Here is an 18,955-nt window from a genome sequence, read left to right as displayed (position 1 = left end):
CAGCATGGTGGTGTACAGTAAAGAAACAACCAATATCAGGAAGGGCAAGGATGTGTGTTCGGGAGTCTTGGACAGTAAGGCTGGACAGAAAGGATGGTGCCTGCTCCTGACAGGCATTTATGTCAGGCTAGAAGCTCAGGCTTTATCCTGTAGGTGACTGAGAGCCATGAATGATTTCTGAGCTGAATAGGGCCATGACTCAAGCTGTGCTTTTAGAAAGAAAGGCCTGACAAAAATAGTAGTAAAGTGACTGGCAACTGTGATTGCAGGTAGGGGAGGATTATGGCAACTCCGGGGTGAGCTGAGGAGGGCCCATGTAGACAACTGAAGAACTAAAGAAAGAAAAAGAAAAAGAAAAAAAAGGAAGGAAGAGAGAGAAAGGAAAAAGAGGAATAAGACCAACTGGAAGTATGAGCACTAAGGAGGAGCAGTCCCTGGAGGGTTCTGAAAAAATTTTTAGAGAAGTAGAAGGACCTAAGGTAGAAGGGAGCAGTCAGATAAATGAAAGGAAGTGAAGAGCTAAGAAGCTGGGTAAGGTGAGGCCGTGAGGATGTAGGAGGTCAGTTTCTAGGGAAGGATAGAATTAAAGTCTGACTTTTACTATGTATGGAAGAGTAAGTAGAAGGTGAAGAAGTGCACAGAGTGGAGTGTAAGTTTTCCAAGAAGGTTGGCTCTGAGAGAGAGAGAGAAGAGAGTCAGCTGGGAAGGAAGGCAAAGTCAAGAGATGGGTAGACAGCAGGGCAAGACAGGGGAAGTGAGCGAGGTGCCTTGGGAGCCTTTAAGGAGGCACTTGCTTTCTCTCAGAGGGGACAAATGCAATGTCAGCACTTGCCTCCACCCTTGTCCTGGCCAGCACCACTACAGAGCATGGACTCTGGCATCACACTACACAGGTTCGAATCTAGCTACACCACTTAACTAGCTGTGTGGCCTTGGGCATGTCACTTAACTCTCCTATGCCTTTGAAATGTAAACAATAAGTAAACCGACTTCATAAGGCTATTTTGATGATTAAACGAGAAAATGCTTGTGAAAGGACTTAGAATAGTAACTTGCACGTAGCTAGCACATATTGATAATTTTTTATTATGATGGTTATTAACAGTCTACATCTATAGACTGAGAAGAAGAAGTGGTAAGGGAGGAAATATTCAGAGTATAGGGGAAATATGGGCAGGCCTTTGGAGCCATCCCTGAAGGAGAAGGAGGAAGGGGAGGGGTACCTCCAATGGTGGCAGGGAGGGAGGCGAGGCTCCCTCAGGGACAGTGTGATGGGGAATAGATTTCAAATATCCCATTTGCCCTATTTCCTTACACCTCAAGAATAAAAAGGGCACAAAGGAAATAACTTGTTACTTCCTATCTGCTATGTATGCATGTGCCTACATGTACATGCACAGAAGTTGAGAAGAGAGTATGGTTCTGACTCTAGGGCCTGACTCAAGCTTTTCTTCATTAAATATTCTTCTCTTTAAAGAGTTGGATACAGGGGCTGGGGATGTGGCTCAAGTGGTAGCACGCTCGCCTGGCATGCGTACGGCCCGGGTTCGATCCTCAGCACCACATACAAACAAAGATGTTGTGTCTGCCGAAAACTAAAAAATAAATATTAAAAAAATTCTTTAAAAAAAATAAAGAGTTGGATACAAAAATAATTCTTCAAAGAAGTAAATACCCCCAAACATAATTATATTTATCATTTGTCATTTAAGGATTCTGAAGTCAACAAATTTGTTAAGAAAAAATTTAACTTTGCTACAGTCTGTGAGTTTGTTTTATTAGTGTGTTATAATTATACATCATAGTGAGGTTAATTATGCCATGTTTGTACATGCACATGACATAACTTGATCAACCTCATTCCCTTTTCCCTTTCCTTCCCTTTCTCCTTCCCCTCAACAATCTGATGTCAGATCTCACAAAACCCTACATTTAGAGGAGTTAGTCAGGCCACAAGAAAAGTGATGAAAGCTGGATGTGGAAGAAGGGAGGGAAAGTGGGGAAGTGGGAGTGAGTGTGCACGTGCCTAGAAGCAGCTACTATTCAGCTGGCACCAATGGTCGCCATGCAAAAATATAAGTCAATGTGACCAGATCTTCCCATTTTTTTCCAGAGACATCTGCCTTTTATGTGATATCGCTTGATTATTTGAGTATCCACAACTAATCTGCCATTTGAAACAATATGCAGCCAAACCAAATATATCTGGGAATGAGATTCAACTCTCTTTGTTTTTTCTAATTGAAGGTTTTTTGTTTTCATAGTGTGGGAATCAAACAATGTCTTATTTAAAAAAAAAACAAAACAAAAACCTCCCATTACTTGGCTTTTCAAATTTAGTAACAAACATTTCCTTTTGTCTGTAAATGCACACTTGGGCACTATCCAGGGCAGCCTGGACATCATCCTAGACCTAGCGCCTGGCTTTTTTATCCCATGCATTTAACTGGTCATTGAGCTGTGACTGTTTTGACTCCTATGCTGTTGTCATGTTCTACTCTTCTCCATCTCCACGTTCAGCTTATCCAACTAGACTACTGCAACTGTCTTCTGACTGGGTGCCCACTGGGTAGAAGGGCAGATCCCTGAGCCTTCCCCCTGCCCCTCCAATACTGGGGATTAAGCTCAGGGTCTTATGCAAGCTAGGCAAGTACTCTACTATGGAGCTACACCCTCTTCTGAGCCTAGTCTTGAAGTTCCCTGGTGTCCAGAGTCCTAACTTTTTCAGTTCCTGTCAGTCCTGCCCAATTCGGGCTTATGAGGTCATTTTCTTTTCTTTTTTTTTTTTTTTTTTTTTTTTTTTTTTTACATATTTATTTTTTAGTGGGACACAATATCTTTATTTATTTATTTTTATGTGGTGCTAAGGATCAAACCCAGGGCCTTGCATGTGCTAGGCGAGCGCTCTACTGCCTGAGCCACAACCCCAGCCCCTATGAGGTCATTTTTCAATATCCAAAGCACACCATTCACATTTGGTCTTCACAGTTTTTGTTCTTGATGTTTGTTCAGCCTTAAAATCCTTTTCCTTCTTATCCACTTGGCTGATCCTTTCTTTTAACATTCAGTACCAGTGCCACCTTCAAAAACCTAAGTTNGGAGAGGGGGAGAGAGAGAGAGAGAGAGAGAGAGAGAGAGAGAGAGAGAGAATTTTAATATTTTTATTTTTTAGTTTTCGGCAGACACAACATCTTTGTATGTGGTGCTGAGGATCCAATCCGGGCCACACGCATGCCAGGCGAGCGGGCTACCACTTAAGCCACATCCCCAGCCCCTTCTCATGTGTTCTTATGATATCCCATACTTCTACTAGTATATATGGTACTTATTACTTTATTGTAATTGTTTACTCCCCTCATCAATTTCCCACTTGTTTATGGGGCCTTTAATTACTTATTCACCTATGTCACTCTGGTACCTGGCAGAATCTAGAACTCACAAAAAATATGTTGGGAAGATTAATGGGTAGGTGGATGGATAGCAATAGATTTAGATTCAATCTGTCTTTCAGGAAATCTCTCTAGTGACCAACTACACCTATCTGCTAGAAAGATAAATGAAAAGAATGAATGAGTAAATCACTGGCCAAGAAATGTTAAAGATAATGACTGCTAGAGAAGTTTCCAGTAACTTATAGAATACTGAACCTGGCTTCAGGTCTACACAGTACTTACTTGATCTTTGACTTTGGGAATAGCCCTTTGACTTCTTTTTTTTTGTGTTTCTTGACCTGTTTCTTTACCTGTAAAATAGATATTATAATTCCTCTTAGTCTGTCATTCAGAATTTTTGAACTTTGTTATAAATTATATCCTACTGTGAGCCTTCTGGTCCAAAATTTGTCTTGCAAGGGCCTAGGGGAAAAACCATAAGATAAAAGATCCAAGAAATAGCTGGATATAGATATAGACAGAGACAGAGGCACAGATGGGAAGAGGAATAGAAAGATAGTTTTTAATGACAATGAAGTATGGCTGGATTGTTTAAATAAGATATAAAAAGCGCAAAGGAAAGGAAGGGATCATTTACATGATCATTTAAATGAAATAAATTTCTATAAGATAAAAATAGTGAAGTCAAAGTTGAAAGATAAGATTTGGTCTGGGAAAAGATACTACTATGCATATAATGCAAAAGAAAATCAAACTCAAGCATACAGACCCAGACATAACTAATAAAAATTCCAATTTCCTATAAGGACTATTAGGTGAGAAGGTGTAGATCTATAACTAATGGGCCAAGAGGGGACATAACTCCCAGGTGAGATTTGCTAGAAAGTAATACTAAGGGAAGTGTGAACTTTATGGTAGAAAACCAAAAGTTTCTGACTTGAGGCTGCCTGTCTGGTTAAAGTCAGTTACCTCCAGTCTCTATCTCAAACTTGAAACTCATGCTAATCTGACTGTAGTACCTCCTGTCTTCAAAACATAAATATATATTCTCTTTCTCTTCCTTGTGCAGGTATATGTGCACACACACAAAGAGGCAGGAATGTTCTCATCTGCTTCTGCACATATGTTCTTGTTTCATTTCTTTGGGACATCACACTTCTGTGCTTATATTTTTTGTCCAGCTCATAGACAACTTTCATGTACCTCCTAGGTCTCAGGTTGACCCTTCTCTGTGCTACCACCTCAGGCCCACTTCTTAAGAAAGAATAGGATGGGACCCATAGGATAGGACTCTGCCACACTGTCATCTTAGCTGTAAGCAATATTGCATGTAGAATTCACATTTTCAGAGTGACAAATGTTTGCCAGTGTACCGCCTCAGGCCCACTTCTTAAGGAAGAATAGGATGGGACTCTGCCACACTGTATTATAACAGCCTGCTTCCTTGACTGTTCCTCTCCCCCAACCTCAGGCTGAGTCCTTCCAAAACCTGGCCTGGGTCCTACTTATCTCTATTCCCAGAACTTCATACAAGATTTGGCCTACAAAGGAGTCTAAATGAGTGTTAACTGTACTTAACTGAGCCACAGACAAAATGCTATAGGAGCACTTCATTCTATACGTAAAAAAGGAAAAACAAAGGTCAGGAAAGATTTCACAGAGCAAGTGACATTAGAGTTGGATATTTAAAAATGAGAAATGACATCATATGTGGAAGTTAGAAAAAAGGAAAAGAAATGTGGGGAGGGACCTCATGAAAATTTAAGGGAGATCAGTAGACTAAAGGAAATGGGGGGACGGAAAGGGGAAATAGTGGGGAATTATATCGACCAAATTATTCATATTGTATGCATATACGAATATGTAAAAACAAATCCCACTGTTATGTACAATTATATTGCACTGAAATAAATGTGAAAAAATGAGAAATTACAAAAGATGAACAGCAACAACAAAGAGCTACAGGAGAATCCATCCAAGTGGCCTTCCTCTCCCAACAGAGGTGAAGAAATCTAATCTGATATTATTTAATGGTCATTATTTTCATATGAATGTTAACTTTTTCAAGACAGGTTTTTGTCCATTTTATTCAGGGATGTATCCTGACTGACTAGAACAGGGCATGCTCCATATTAAGCACTTCATTAAGAATTTGTTCCATTTGGATACTTACGACAGGGACACAGGGATTAAAAAAAAAGGCACAATGAAATGTAACAGAGTATAATGTAATACTACTGTGTGATAACTCTAGGTCTCTAGAGTAGTAATTGATTTTCTTTTCTTTCTTTCTTTTTTTTGTATTGTGGATTGAATCCAGGGACCTTTTACCACTGAGCTACACCTCCAATTCTTTTTTTTTTTTTTTTTGAGACGAGCTCTTGCCAAGTTGCTGAGGGTCCCCCTAAGTTGTTGAGGATGGCCTTTACTTGTGATTCTCCTGCCTCAACCTCCTGAATCACTGGAATTACAGGTGTGTGTCACCAAGCTGGCTCAACCAGGTGTATTTTGTTCCCTTTATATTCTTTAGTACAATGCCAGGTAATATTGGTGCTCAATAAATATTTGTGGAAAATATTTGTGGAAAAACAAATTGATAATTGATTAAAATCTAGAATATGACTATATCCTAAAATTGTAAAAGCTCTTATATAACAAAACACAACAACAACAAAAAACCTGGCTTCAAACTGGGTTTTGATACATACTATCTGGCCTTGGGTAAGTTCCTTAGTTTCTTCATCTGACAGGGTGATTCTGGGACTAAATAAGAGGATGGATGTATATGCATGTAGAACATGGCCTGGCAAACATTTATCACTCCGAAATGTGAATTCTACATGCAACATTGCTTACAGCTAAGATGACAGTCGCTTGAGAGAATAATTGGTTAAGTGCCCTAACTGGTAGGAAAGGATGAAGGATAGCTCTACCCTCGCTCCTTTGGAGACTCCACATCTGGGGCGGGAAGACTAAGTTACGCAAATAAAGTTTCCAGCTGCACCTTCCTCCGCCGTCGCTTCCGCCTTCGAGGGGTCCGCGGAGGCGACGACCGGGTCAGGCGGGACGCGCGCCTGCGAGGCTCGCGGAAATCTCGGAGCTGCTCCACGGTGGCGCTTGCCACTACCTTCCTTACTCCTTAGTAACCGCGACGCCGCGGCTGGCCGTGTAGGCAGCAACCGGCGGCCGGAGCTTCTAACTACAAGTCCCGGCAAGCTCCGCGGTCACTTCCGCTTATAACCTCGCGTCATCTCGCCCCGAACTACGGATCCCGTAGGACTCCGAGTGGCGCGTCACGCCGGCAAATTCAGCCAATCGGCTTCGGACAAGTCGGAGGGGAGGGAGACGCAGAAGCAGACAAGATGGCGGCGGCGGCGGCACAAGGCGGGAGAAGTGGTGGTGGCGGAGGCAGTAGTGGGGCTGGTGGTGGCCTTAGCTGTGGGACAGGCAGCAGCCGCAGCGGCTTTTTAGATAAGGTAAGGAGTCGGTTCCTGGGGACAGTCAAATCCTGGGGAGGCTTGGGGAACGGTGAGACCACCTTCCCATCCCCGCCCCCTTATTTTTGCGGCCTCTTGAGGAAAACCCTCGTCTAGCCCACCGACACGGGCTTGTAGCCCGCACATTCCCCAATTTAAGCCCGAACTTTCACCTCTTCAGGGCTTCTTTGTCAGAAATGTCCCTGGTCCTTAATGGTGGCCACCACAGCTTTTCATAATTTGATTACTCCCACACATCAACGTGGCCATCACTTTTCCCTTGTGCTGGTGTCCACCGTACAAAGTGCCCTTCACTGACGGGGAAAACTGAAGCCCAGAGAAATTAAGGAATCTACTCGAAGTTGGTAAACCCAAACTCCTCACCACATCACCCTCGTGTGCTGCTGCAGATTCCAAACGCTCCTTCAGTCTTTTTGCTAAAGTTTCTGGGCATTTTTATCACGCTATTAATGAAAACATTTGAGTGTTGACTTAACCTGCTGGGCTGAAAGGAAGCCTTAAGATTTTTCCCTTCATGTCTTCTTTACCCTCTGCCCTCTTTTCTCTGCCTGTTTGCAAGCGAGTGCACTACTGTATACTACTGCTTGCCTCTTTCCTTCTGTGCCCGCCCAGTTTTTTTTTTTTAATTGTTGTTTATTTTTTTTAACCGCACACTCAGCAACAAGGGTTTAAGGGAAAAAAAGGGGGGGGGGCGCAGGTAGAACTGTTCCTGGGTTGTCTTTTCTTAGTCTTTGTACAGTATGCAGGAAGAAATAGTTTCAGGGAAGCGAGAGTCCTAGTATTGGTTCTGCATTTAGCTCGGTGACCTTGATACACGCTTGCTCTTCCTACGCTTATTCATCTGCAAAATGAGGGATTTAACCTAAATGTACCCTAAGGTCTCTTTCATCTAGTAAACAAGATTTTTTACTTTCATTAGGAACAACAACTGTCAAGATATTCCTGTGCCTAATATATAGTATGTGCTTAAGAAATGAATACATGATGGTGTGGAGAGGCTCAGATCCAGATCTTTTTGTCTTTTTTGAGTATCCAGGTTTGAATTACATGGTTCTAACACTTTTAAAACCATGTAATTCCTTAAAGACAGGAATGCATTCTGGAGGCCTGCACCGTAAATTTTTCCGAGACATGTGAGAGCACTGGGAATTGATGGACAGTTTTATATACAAATTCTGAGTACCTCACAGCTGGTGATTGTCCCCCCCCCCAGCCTTCCTCTACCTTCCAGCTGTATCATCAAATATTAAGCATGGGCCTTCTGCTGAGGCGGAGATTACTGAATAAGGTGTCCCTTTGTGTGTGCTGGGATTTGGTTCCAGGAGCCCCTGTGGGTTTTGATAACTGGAGGATGCTCAAGTCCCTTAGGTAAAATGGTATTTATATATGAGCTGCACATCTATAATATGCTTTAAATTACCCGTGATTACTTATAGTGTATAATGTAAGTGGTATGTAAATAGTTGCTATGCTGTATTTTTTAGGAAATAATGACAAGAAAAGAAGTATACCTGTTTAGGACAGATTTTTTTTTTTTTTAGAATGTTTTTGTTTCATGGTTGATTAATCTGTGAATATAGAGTCTGGATTTGGAGGGCCAGCTGGGTACTACATGGCATCATTATGTTATTGGAAGAACCTGGATTGAAGTATATCTGCTCCTTGGAAATAATATGAAGACTGGCAAGCCAGTTAATCTCACTGAGTTTCTTTTCTCCATCAGAAATATTAGGTCTCTGGCACCTACATTACAGATTGTTTTGGGAGAATCAAATGTGACAATATACATTAATAATCTCTGATTTCTGTAGTGTCCAGTACAGATGTGTGATGGTGGAGGAATAAATACATCAACAATCCTATTTCTGTGGTGCACTCCTGTTATCCCAGTGGGTTGGGAGGTTGAGACAGGAGGATTGCAAGTTCAAAGCCAACCTTAGCAACTTAGTTAGGCCCTAAGCAACTTTGAAAGACCCTCTCTCAAAATAAATAAAAAGGGATGAGGATATGGCTCAAGCGCTTATGGATTCAATCCCTGATATCAAAAAAAAAAAAAAAGAGAATCCTATTACAGAATACTAAATAACTGAATGTAAGAGATGAGGTAGTCAAAATGTTAAATATATTTAAGAAGTATATGGTGTATTCAAATGTATACTTTCTTTTTGGTACTGGCGATTGAACTCTGGGATACTCGACCACTGAGCCACATCCCCAGCCCTATTTTGTATTTTATTTAGAGACCATCTCACTGAGTTGCTTAGCATCTTGCTTTTGCTCAGGCTGGTTTTGAACTCACTATCCTCCCATCTCAGCCTCCTGAGCTGCTGGATTACAGCCATGCACCGCTGCGTCCGGCCTCAAATGTATACCTTTTGCAGAAATTTAAGTGAGAGAGAATAATCCTTAGATCTAATTGATAAGGGTGAGGGCTCTAGAGGAAGGCCTCTTAGGTCTGAGAGTGGAGATTAGACCTTAATTTGAGGGAGAGAGGAAAAGCATATCAGCTAAGAAAGTCTCCTTGAGCGAAGATGATCAGAATGTGAGGGTCCCTTAGGTTTCTCAGGTAGTAAGTTAACTGGAAGGTTCTCCAAGGGGATTATAGTGACAAGTAAAATCAGATTGGGGTGGGCATGGTTTGCTTGAAGTTGGAGTAGAAGTTGTTGATGGTCTTTGATATAAAGTAATTTAAAAGGAAGTTATTCAGATTGTTTGGAGAGGTAGAAATTAGAAGTTTTCTAACAAAGGACCTATGCCATACTAGTGATTTCATGGAAAGAAAAGTAAGTTTGAATTCTTGTGTAGCATGCTAAAAGCCACATAGCCTTAGATAAGGAAATTCAAGTTCAGTAATATATAACTTATCACAATAAGTATTGTGGATGTACATAGTCTTGTAAAGATTAAATTATATAATATCGATAAGTGTTTTTTATAAAGGGCTACATAAAAAGTGATGAGAAACAAAAGTGATGAGAACCCCAACTTGAGTAGTAGAAATAGATAAAAAGGCCTCACACAGGAGCACTTGAAAGTTTTAACCAAGAAGCGAGGGACAGAAGAGAGAGAGAGAGTACTCAGGAACTGTTTAAGTGCTTTTTCTTGGAAAATTTCATTTCAGCCTTACATTGAATTCTGAATTTTGCTGACTCTTACTGCACATGGGAATTAAGCTGTCACCTAATATGTCATACTGTATTGTATTTCTTCACTCATTTTGTTTTTGTTCAGTTTTCTTTGAAGGATTCTCTATAGTGCTCAAGACAGTAACTACTTATAGCATTGATTTTAGCAGAGAAAAAAACTACGTAAGTGTTCAGAAACAGCTTAGAGGATGGTGTATTTAATTGTATGAAAACTGAGGGTACTGTAGGAGAGAGCATGAGAAAATTGTTTTCAGTGGAGCAGGATTGGAGTAATACAGAAGGTTTTGGTTTGTGGGAACAAGAGGTTGGTACCTTTAATAGTCCTTTATTTTGATGTATCTTGATTTTGTGGGGGAGGGTTTTAATTTCTGCAGCTGTAGTTTCATTTGCCATAAAGAATTGTCATAAAGTGAGGCACATGCTTCTAGTTTTCTCTTAAACAGATGTGAATTTCTGCTCCTCTGAAACTGTTTTTAAGAACACAACAATTCTTGTTTCCTGATTTTAAAATAAGTATGCAAATCTAGTCTTCCAGTGCCCTTTACATAATGACTTGACTTAGTTCATTGCACAAAGTTGCTTCACCCAAAATACATCAAGGCATTTTGTTCTGAGTGGCACCTGTAAATAAAAGCTGCTTGCATAAATTGTTTTGGCTATTAACGTTGATTTGTTAAACTATGCTTTCCTGAAGCTGTATCCAGGCTTTTTTAACCTCATACTTAGAGTCTGTCTTTGGCTGAGCTGTCAGCCGGATTTTCTATCTTAGTTGAGAGCTTAAGTTCTGGAGCTAAACTTATCTGTTTAGCTTTGAATTCTGGCTCTGCCACCTACCAGATGTGCTTCTTGGGCAAGTTAATAAATCTCTCTGTATCTCAGTTGCCTCACCTGTAAAGTGGGGATAATAATAATATTTGCCTTAAAAGTTAGTATTTGGCACACAGTAAGCACTCAAGAAAAAAGTACACGTGTACAAATATATATAATTCCCACTTATAGGTGGTTCTTCTGGGTTTCAGCTTCCTTAGATAAATAAACATCACAGTGTGAGGTCTGATTACATGAAATTTCCTTGAGTATTAGTTAGGAATAACAGATTTCTGGACCTCTTCTCACATGAATTAGATCCTGTTGAGTCAAGGCCTGGACATTGCATTTTTCACACATATCTTGTATTTATTCTGCATTTTAACAGTGTCCTTCATGTTGAGAAATACTGGTCAGATTCTGGGTATATTTTGAATGTACGGCCAAAAATATATAACGATGGTAAGAATGTATAATACAAGGCAGAGAAAAGAATCAAGGATAACATGTTTTTGTTCCATAAACTGGATGAGTAGAGATGTCTTTTATTGAAATGAGGAAGACTGGGAGAAAAACACTTTTGAGGGATAAGCAGAAATCAAGAATTTGATTCTCCCTGGTACAGTGACACACACCTCCAATCCCAGCTATTCAGGAGGCCGAGACAGGAGGACTGTAAGTTTGAGGCCCGTCTGGACAACTTACTGAGACCTTGTCTCAAAAGAAAACATTTTAAAAGTCTGGGGATGTAACTCAATGGTAGAGTGCTTGCCTAGCGTGTCTGAGGCCCCGAGTTCCATCCCCAGTACCAGCAAAATAAAGTCTATTTAAGTCTGATGTTATTAGACATTTAAGTGGAGAGGGCAAATGATGTATAGATGTCCAGTTTGGAAATGTGGAAGTTATCCACTTGTACATGGTACTTAAGCTCTAACACTTGGTATCACCTTTGGATGAGTATAGGCAGAGAAAAGGACCTAAGATAAGCTTAGGAGCTTGCCAATATTTATAGATCAGGAAGAAGACAAAAATCAAATAAAGAAGACAGACCTCAGTGAGAGAGGAAGGCAAGTCGTGTCCTAGAAGCTAAAGTTCACCTTTTTTTGTTTTATGCTTTAGTATACTCAACAAGGTTATGCAACCATTACTACTATCTAATTTCAGAATATTTTTATTTATTTATTTATTTATTTTTGAGGTACTGAGGATTGAACCCAGGGGAGCTCTATCATTGAGCTATATTCCCCAAATTCCTTAAACCCCCCACCCCTGCCTTTTTATTTTTAATTTGAGACAGGATCTTGCTAAGTTGCCAAGGCAGGCCTCAAACTTGGGGGCCTACTGCCTCAGTCTCTTGAGTAGCTGAGATTATAGGTGTGTGCCACTAACCATAGCTCTCAGAATATTTTTATAATCCCCCCAAAGAAACCCCATACTCTAGCAAGCATATCTTGTTCCTTCCTTCAGCCTCTGGCAGCCACAGGTCTGATTTTTTTTTTTTTTTAATTGTCAAATGACCTTTGTTTTATTTATTTATATGTGGTGCTGAGAATCGAACCCAGTGCCTCACACTTGCTAGGCAAGCGCTCTACCACTGAGCCACAGTCCCAGCTCCAGTTCTGATTTTTTATTAAGTGATGCTGGGTATTGAACACATGGCCTCACACATGCTAGGTAAGCACTTTGCCACTAAGCTCTACCTCCCAGCCCCTACAGAACTTTTTTGTTTGTTTATTTCCAGGGATTTGTCTATTCTGGGCATTTCATATAAATGGAATTATAAAATATTTGGCCTTTTGTGGCTATCTGCTTTCACTTAGCATGTTTTCAGGATTCATGCATATTGTATCATATATTATTATTTCATTCTTTTTTTATGGCTAAATTATAATGCATTATGCAGATGTACCACATTTTGTTTACCCATTTATGAACTGACTTTTAAAAAATACCTTTGTTTTATTTATTTTTGTGTGGTACTGAGGCTTGAACCTAGTGCCTCACATGTGCTAGGCAAGTGCTATACCACTGAGCTACAACCCCAGCCCCTTATCAACTGACTTTTGAGTTGTTTCTACCTTCTGGCTATTTTGATTACTGTACTGTAGACATTTGTGTGGCTATATGTTTTCTATTCTCTTGATAATAAACCTATGAGTAAAATTACTGAGTTTAAAGATACTGTGTTGAAAGCAGCTGTCAAAGTGTTTTCCCCTGTGGCTCAACCATTTTACATTCCCAGTAGGAATGGTTGGGTTTTTCCCCCCTACTAGGAATGTTTGAAGGAATTTACAATATAGCTACATTTTTCTGAACAGATTACATATCGTTCTTGGAACATATGATCTGCCCCCTCTATAGAATAAGGACTCATCTCACACCCTTACTGCAGTTGTTTCACTTTGAGTCATTTTTAGTCTTAGACCTCACATATACTGGAGTCAGTAGTGAGATGTTTAAACCATGGATTCAGTATCTGGAGCTGGTTCTCAAAGAACTGTAGTATTATAGGCTTGTTAAGTTACGGTCAGGCTGGTGTAGAAGCAGCCTGGTCATTGCTAATATAGTTTGTGGCAGAGCAGAGAAATTAAAAAAAAATCTGAGTCAGTTTCTCTGGACTTGCCACTAATGTGCATGTTCATAATTTAATTGCCACATGGTAATTTTAACTTCCAACTAATTATAATCATATATGCAACCACTAATAAGCACTAGTAAGCCAGTGATTTCCTGTGCTGTATTATTTTTTGGCCGTTTTTTAATTAAAAAAAAAAGATTGAAATTGAAGATTTGGTGTGTTGCTTAGAGCTATAATCGCTTTGTTGGGTTATCATGAATTTTCTGAATTCGGATCTAAATTAGGTGACTGCACATCCTCAAGATAGACATTTTCTTCCCAAATTTAACATTTTTTTCTTTTAAAAAATTTTTTCTTAGTTGTAGATGGATACAATATCTTTATTTTTATTTATTTTTATGTGGTGCTGAGGATCGAACCCAGGACCTCACATGTGCGAGGCAAGTCCTTGCCAACAACTTACTACTACTGATCTTTTCTTGTTAAAGGTGGGCATGTGAAGGGGGTAGGGATTCATATATATTTATAGCTCAAAATAGTAATCTCTGCTTCTGAGACTACTTTTAGTTAGTTTTCATTATCTCCTTATGAGATCAAAAGGAAGAAAAATATAAGTTAAAGCATTTCAAGCTCCATATATAGAAAGGGATAGTTATCCTTTTTCTTCCTATGTTCCTTTTCCTGGAAAATGACACATGACTCAGACAAGTCATCCAAGCCCTAATTCTTAATAGGTGGTGATCTGTTTCTTTTTCACGTTCCTTATAACTGTTCTGTCACTAAGCTTTGCCAGTTCTACATTGTAAGTATTCCCTTTTTGTCCCCCTGCTGCTATTGTTGAGCATTCAGGTTTTGTACTTACATCAGGCACCATCTGATGTGTTTGTCTGTGTTGGTTACTCCTCTGAAGACCATCTGCCAGGTTGCCACTTAAATGACTTTTTAGAAAAACAAGTTTTGTCATTTCCCTGCTTAAGATACTGTCCATCGCCTGCTTCAGAATAAAGTTCAAATTGTTCAGCCTTATAAATAATACTGTGTAGAAGAATATGGTCTCTCATATGCCCCATTTCCTACTACTTTTCCCTCTTGTAGTTTATATCCATTTCTGAAATGGGTAGACCAAAGAAGGGAGGAGGAAAAGTTTATTTCTCTTAGAGCCGTGCACATTTCTTTAAGTCAGAGTGTGGTCCTTTCATTGATCACTCCTTCTTGCCCCCATTCTTCACCTCTCCTGTGTGAATTGAGGAATTCTTTGAGTTTTACTACTGATGTCAAGCAAAGAAAATTTATGAAACAGTCCACTGAGGTCCTTGATATCACTACAGAACTTCTGTTTTCACTGTTATTAAAATAAGAATAGAAAGTGTAAATGCTGTTATGTTAAATTCAAGACAATTTGCTGGGCATGCTCTAATGATCAAGATTTTGTCTGTCTCCCCCACCCCCAACTCTTTTAAAGCCAAAAGGTGCATGGGGAATAGGAGAAAGCAGTAATCCCCAAATCAGTTAATTCAGAAAATGACTTCCTGTATTATTTATGTATCCTTTAAGCTTGGGTTGCATTTAACATCTTTCTCAAGCACTTCAAAAATGAAATTCTTTTGTGGGGTGAGGGGACTGGGGATTGAACTTAGGGTCACTCGACCACAGAGCCACACCATGTGCATATATCACCCTTGGCACAAATAATGACTAAGCACTATTTGTGTGTGTGTGTGTTTTAGAAACAGGGTCTCACTGAGTTGCTTAGCGCCTCGCTGTTGCAGAGGCTGGCTTTGAACTCAGTCCTCTTACCTCAGCCTCCTGTGCTTCTGGGATTACAGGTGTGTGCCACTGTGCAAAAAATACATAAATAAATAAATAAATAAATAAAATTTTTTAAAACATGACTATTTCTCTTTATTTACCAGATTTGACAATAATTAGCTGTTTTACAACTATCTTTCAAAGGGATTATTTTATTAGGATAAATGCAACTCAGTGTTAATACATAGATGGTAGATTTTAATGTATTCTAGTCATTGTTCTATCAAATGTTAGAATGTTTTATCTTTTTAAAATTTGTTCTGATTAGTTATATGTGATATTTGAGAATGCATTTTGACACATTGTACACAAATGGAGCACAACTTCTCATTCCTCTGGTGCAGAGTCACACCAGCAGTGTAATTGTATTTTATATATATATATAGGCATGTATGTAGGGTAATAATGTCTGTCTCATTCTACTGTCCTTCCCGTCCCCACAGCCCCACCTTCCCCTTACTCCCCTCTGCACAATCCAGAGTTTCTTCATTCTTCCCTACCACCCTTACCCCCCAAAGGATCAGCATCTGCTTTTCAGAGAAAACATTCAGCCTTTGGTTTTTTGGGATTGGCTTATTTCACTTAAAGTGATAATCTGTATTCCATCCATTTACCTGCAAATGCCATCATTTCATTCTTCTTTAAGGCTGAGTAATATTCCATTGTGTATATAAACCGCATTCTCTTTACCCATTTATCTGTTGAGGGACATCTAGGTTGGTTCCATAGTTTAGCTATTGTGAATTGAGCGTGGCTGTGTCACTGTAGTATGCTGATTTTAAGTCCTTTGAGTATATGTGGAGAAGTGAGATAGCTAGGTCAAATGTGATGGTTCCATTCCAAGTTTGCTGCAGAATCTCCATACTGCTTTCCATAATGGTTGCACCAACTTGCAGTCCCACCAGCAGTGTATGAGTGTACCTTTTTTCCCACATCCTTGCCAACACTAATTATGCTTGTATTCTTGATAATTGCCATTCTAACTGGAGTGAGATAAAATCTTAGAGTAGTTTTGATTTATGTGCAGTTTTTTAAAAGAGAAATATATATTTTTTTATTTTTCAAGTGTAGAGGGTAGAAGAGACATTTTCAGATGCATACTTTATTTCCATTATGCATTTTTAAGGAAACCACTAGATTTGTGCTTCACCAAATCAAGGGAATAGTGAACCAAGGAAAGAGTAAGATATAATAAGAAAAGGGAATCCAGTCTAAGAGAGATTAAGGAAAACCCCAGTGTCATAGTAAAGGAAGAGTCCAGGATGATAGTTATGCAGCAGGTTGGAGAGCAGCAACATTTAGATTGAAGCAAGTCTGAAGTCTCCAAGAATTTTCTCCAAGAAGAGGAAATTCATACAGTGCTGAATCTGTTTGCATATATTGTGGGGTTATTTTAAACAATTGGCATAGAATTAAAGAATAAATTGTTGATAAATATATTGTATGGTAAAAACAAAAAACTAGCTAAAAATAAAACAAAAAGCTATGCAGGAAATAAAAAGTAAATCTAGTATTCTATATGACTTATTTGTTAATAGCATTTATGGTTGTAAACTCTGAGTTCATGATCTGACAAAAATTAAGGTGTTATATAAGACCAAATCCATATTGATCTATGTCTATATCAAAAAGATGGTGGGAAGGGGCAGGAAGAATAACTGTGTAGCAAGGGGCTAAATTTCATTTTTCATAGTGAGAAATCAGTAGATATAATGCCAAAAAACTGAAAAATTTAGTAGCAATATCCCTCCCACATCTGGCACAGGCAGTTGGATCCCAGTTCCTCCATGTGGAGTGAACTGGCTGCGAAATAAGGCTGAGAAAAAGAAGGTGACGAAAAGACCATAAGACAGGGAAGTAACTTTGAAAAGCAAGGGTGGGACAGCTCTATGTCATTAGGGGTCCAGCTTCCACACTGGAAAAAGAGAGTGGGAGCCCAAGTTTGGTTTATTTATACAAAAAGGAACTTCAAAGGTGTTCTATAGAATGTTCTTTGCCAAATAAGGCAGGAGGTGGGCTGTCCCATTGGTAGAGCAAGGGCAGAGATCTCACGCCTTGGGCATTCTACACATGGGAATGCCAGGGATCGTCCCCAAGGGGAGACCTAAGTCCCCTATGGCTCGGTACCCAGTAAAAGACCACTGAAGTAGCTTCACAGGTGGTGCACCACAGCGATATGTTTTGAAAGGATATTAGAGGTAAAACCCAAAATATCAACTATAGGAGATGAGAATAGTTGTCTCTCTTTGGAAAGTAGGAAATGACTACGGACTTATGGTAAAGCAGAGATTGCTAGTTGTTGGTTTTTTGTTTGGTTTGATTTGTTTTTTGCGTGCCTCCCGCAAGAACTAACTTGAACTAAGTTTAAAAACTAAGAACTCTTAGTCCTTAAACCATGTGCATATATCATATCACCTTGGTACAAATAATGGCTAAGTAAATACATTTGATCATTGGTTATGCCCAGTATGCATGAATGAGGGAAGAGGAATTGTGTATGAAGCACAACATCCAATTTGTCTTTTAGGTGACACGGGACAGTACTGTCTCCATCAGAGGTTTACAAGACCACCCTGATTGGTGATTTGCTAGAAGCACTAATAGGACTCAGTACATACTGCTACTCAGGAAAGATTAATACAGCAAAAGGATACAAAGCAAAATCAGCAAAGGAAGAAAAGCTGCACAAATGAAATGCAGAGGAAAGCAAGCACAGGATTGAGAGTCCTCTGCTGTTGGAGTCCCATAGGACATGCTTACTTCCTCTAGCAGCGAGATGGCAACAGTACCTGTGAAGTAGTGTCAGCACCGAAAGTTTATTAGGGATTCTGTCTGGGTTTCTTTTATTAGGGCTGATTAAATAGGCAACCCTCAGCCTGGTGTTTGCCAGATTCCCAGAAGGAAAAGTGTTCGGCATAGTTGAATTGTTTATATAAACAGTTTATATACAACAAGCCACTCTTATTTGGGGAATATTTTATATTACTGTAGGGACTGTTATCAGATGCCATTCCAAGACCAACTTTGCAAACAGACCTTTCTAAGGGTGGCAGGCTCATTCTTTTGCTCTTTTCTGCATACTGTCCTCCACTGATTTATCCTCTGAGGTCATATGTGAGTGTTTTCCTTTTTTTAAATATTTTTTAGTTGTCAGTGGACTTTTATTTTGTTTATTTATATGTGGTGCTGAGAATTGAACCCAGTGCCTCACTCATGCTAGGCAAGCACTATACCACTGAGCCACAATCCCAACTTGAGTTTTTCCCTTTTTATTGCAGTTTTAACTTAGTGTGAAGGAAGACAAGAGTGAGGAAAAAAGATTCTAAAATAACTCTGAATAGCAGCAGAGAGATCATGGAGAATACCGTATACTTTAGTATTAAGATTAGTTTTGAGAATGATGGAAAATAACAATCAGAAAAATAAGCATCTTGTGTCAGTCACTGCCCTCTTTATTTACTTTGAAATGGACTAAGTTTTTCAGGCATACAAAATGGATGATGCTACCATCTCTTCAGAAATCAAATTATAATCTTTCTTTAACTTATGCCATTTACTGGAAATATTACTGTTTTGCTTGTTTCCAGGTACCAGACAGTGAAATTAGTGCTGAGGCTATTTCAGCACATGCTGAAATGGCTGCTTTCCTTCCTTCCTCCCTCCCTCCCTCCCTCCCTCCCTCCCTCCTTCCTTCCTTCCTTCCTTCCTTCCTTCCTTCCTTCCTTT

General features: G+C 39.5%; 2 protein-coding genes across 4 annotated transcripts in view; one reads left to right on the top strand and one right to left on the bottom strand.

Moving 5' to 3' along the window:
- Positions 1–6,590, bottom strand: part of Xrra1 (X-ray radiation resistance associated 1) — a 65,547-nt gene extending 58,957 nt beyond the window's left edge. For all 3 annotated transcript variants that reach the window (XM_015477416.2, XM_048788063.1, XM_048788064.1), the window contains exons 1-2: positions 6,397–6,590; positions 3,675–3,742 (exon numbers count right to left, since the gene is read on the bottom strand). The gene's annotated coding sequence lies outside the window, so the exon portion shown is untranslated. The remainder of the gene's footprint in view (positions 1–3,674; positions 3,743–6,396) is intronic.
- Positions 6,591–6,726: 136 nt separating this feature from the next.
- The window catches only part of Spcs2 (signal peptidase complex subunit 2), a 32,362-nt gene continuing 20,133 nt past the window's right edge, over positions 6,727–18,955 (top strand). Inside the window, exon 1 of the mRNA XM_048788066.1 lies at positions 6,727–6,868. Coding sequence (XP_048644023.1) covers positions 6,755–6,868 — 114 coding nt within the window. The 5' untranslated portion in view covers positions 6,727–6,754. The remainder of the gene's footprint in view (positions 6,869–18,955) is intronic.

This window comes from Marmota marmota, unplaced genomic scaffold, assembly GCF_001458135.2.
Source record: "Marmota marmota marmota unplaced genomic scaffold, marMar, whole genome shotgun sequence".
Classification (NCBI taxonomy): domain Eukaryota; kingdom Metazoa; phylum Chordata; class Mammalia; order Rodentia; family Sciuridae; genus Marmota; species Marmota marmota.
Note: the sequence above shows the minus strand (reverse complement) of the source record. Positions and strands in the feature narration are given on the sequence as shown.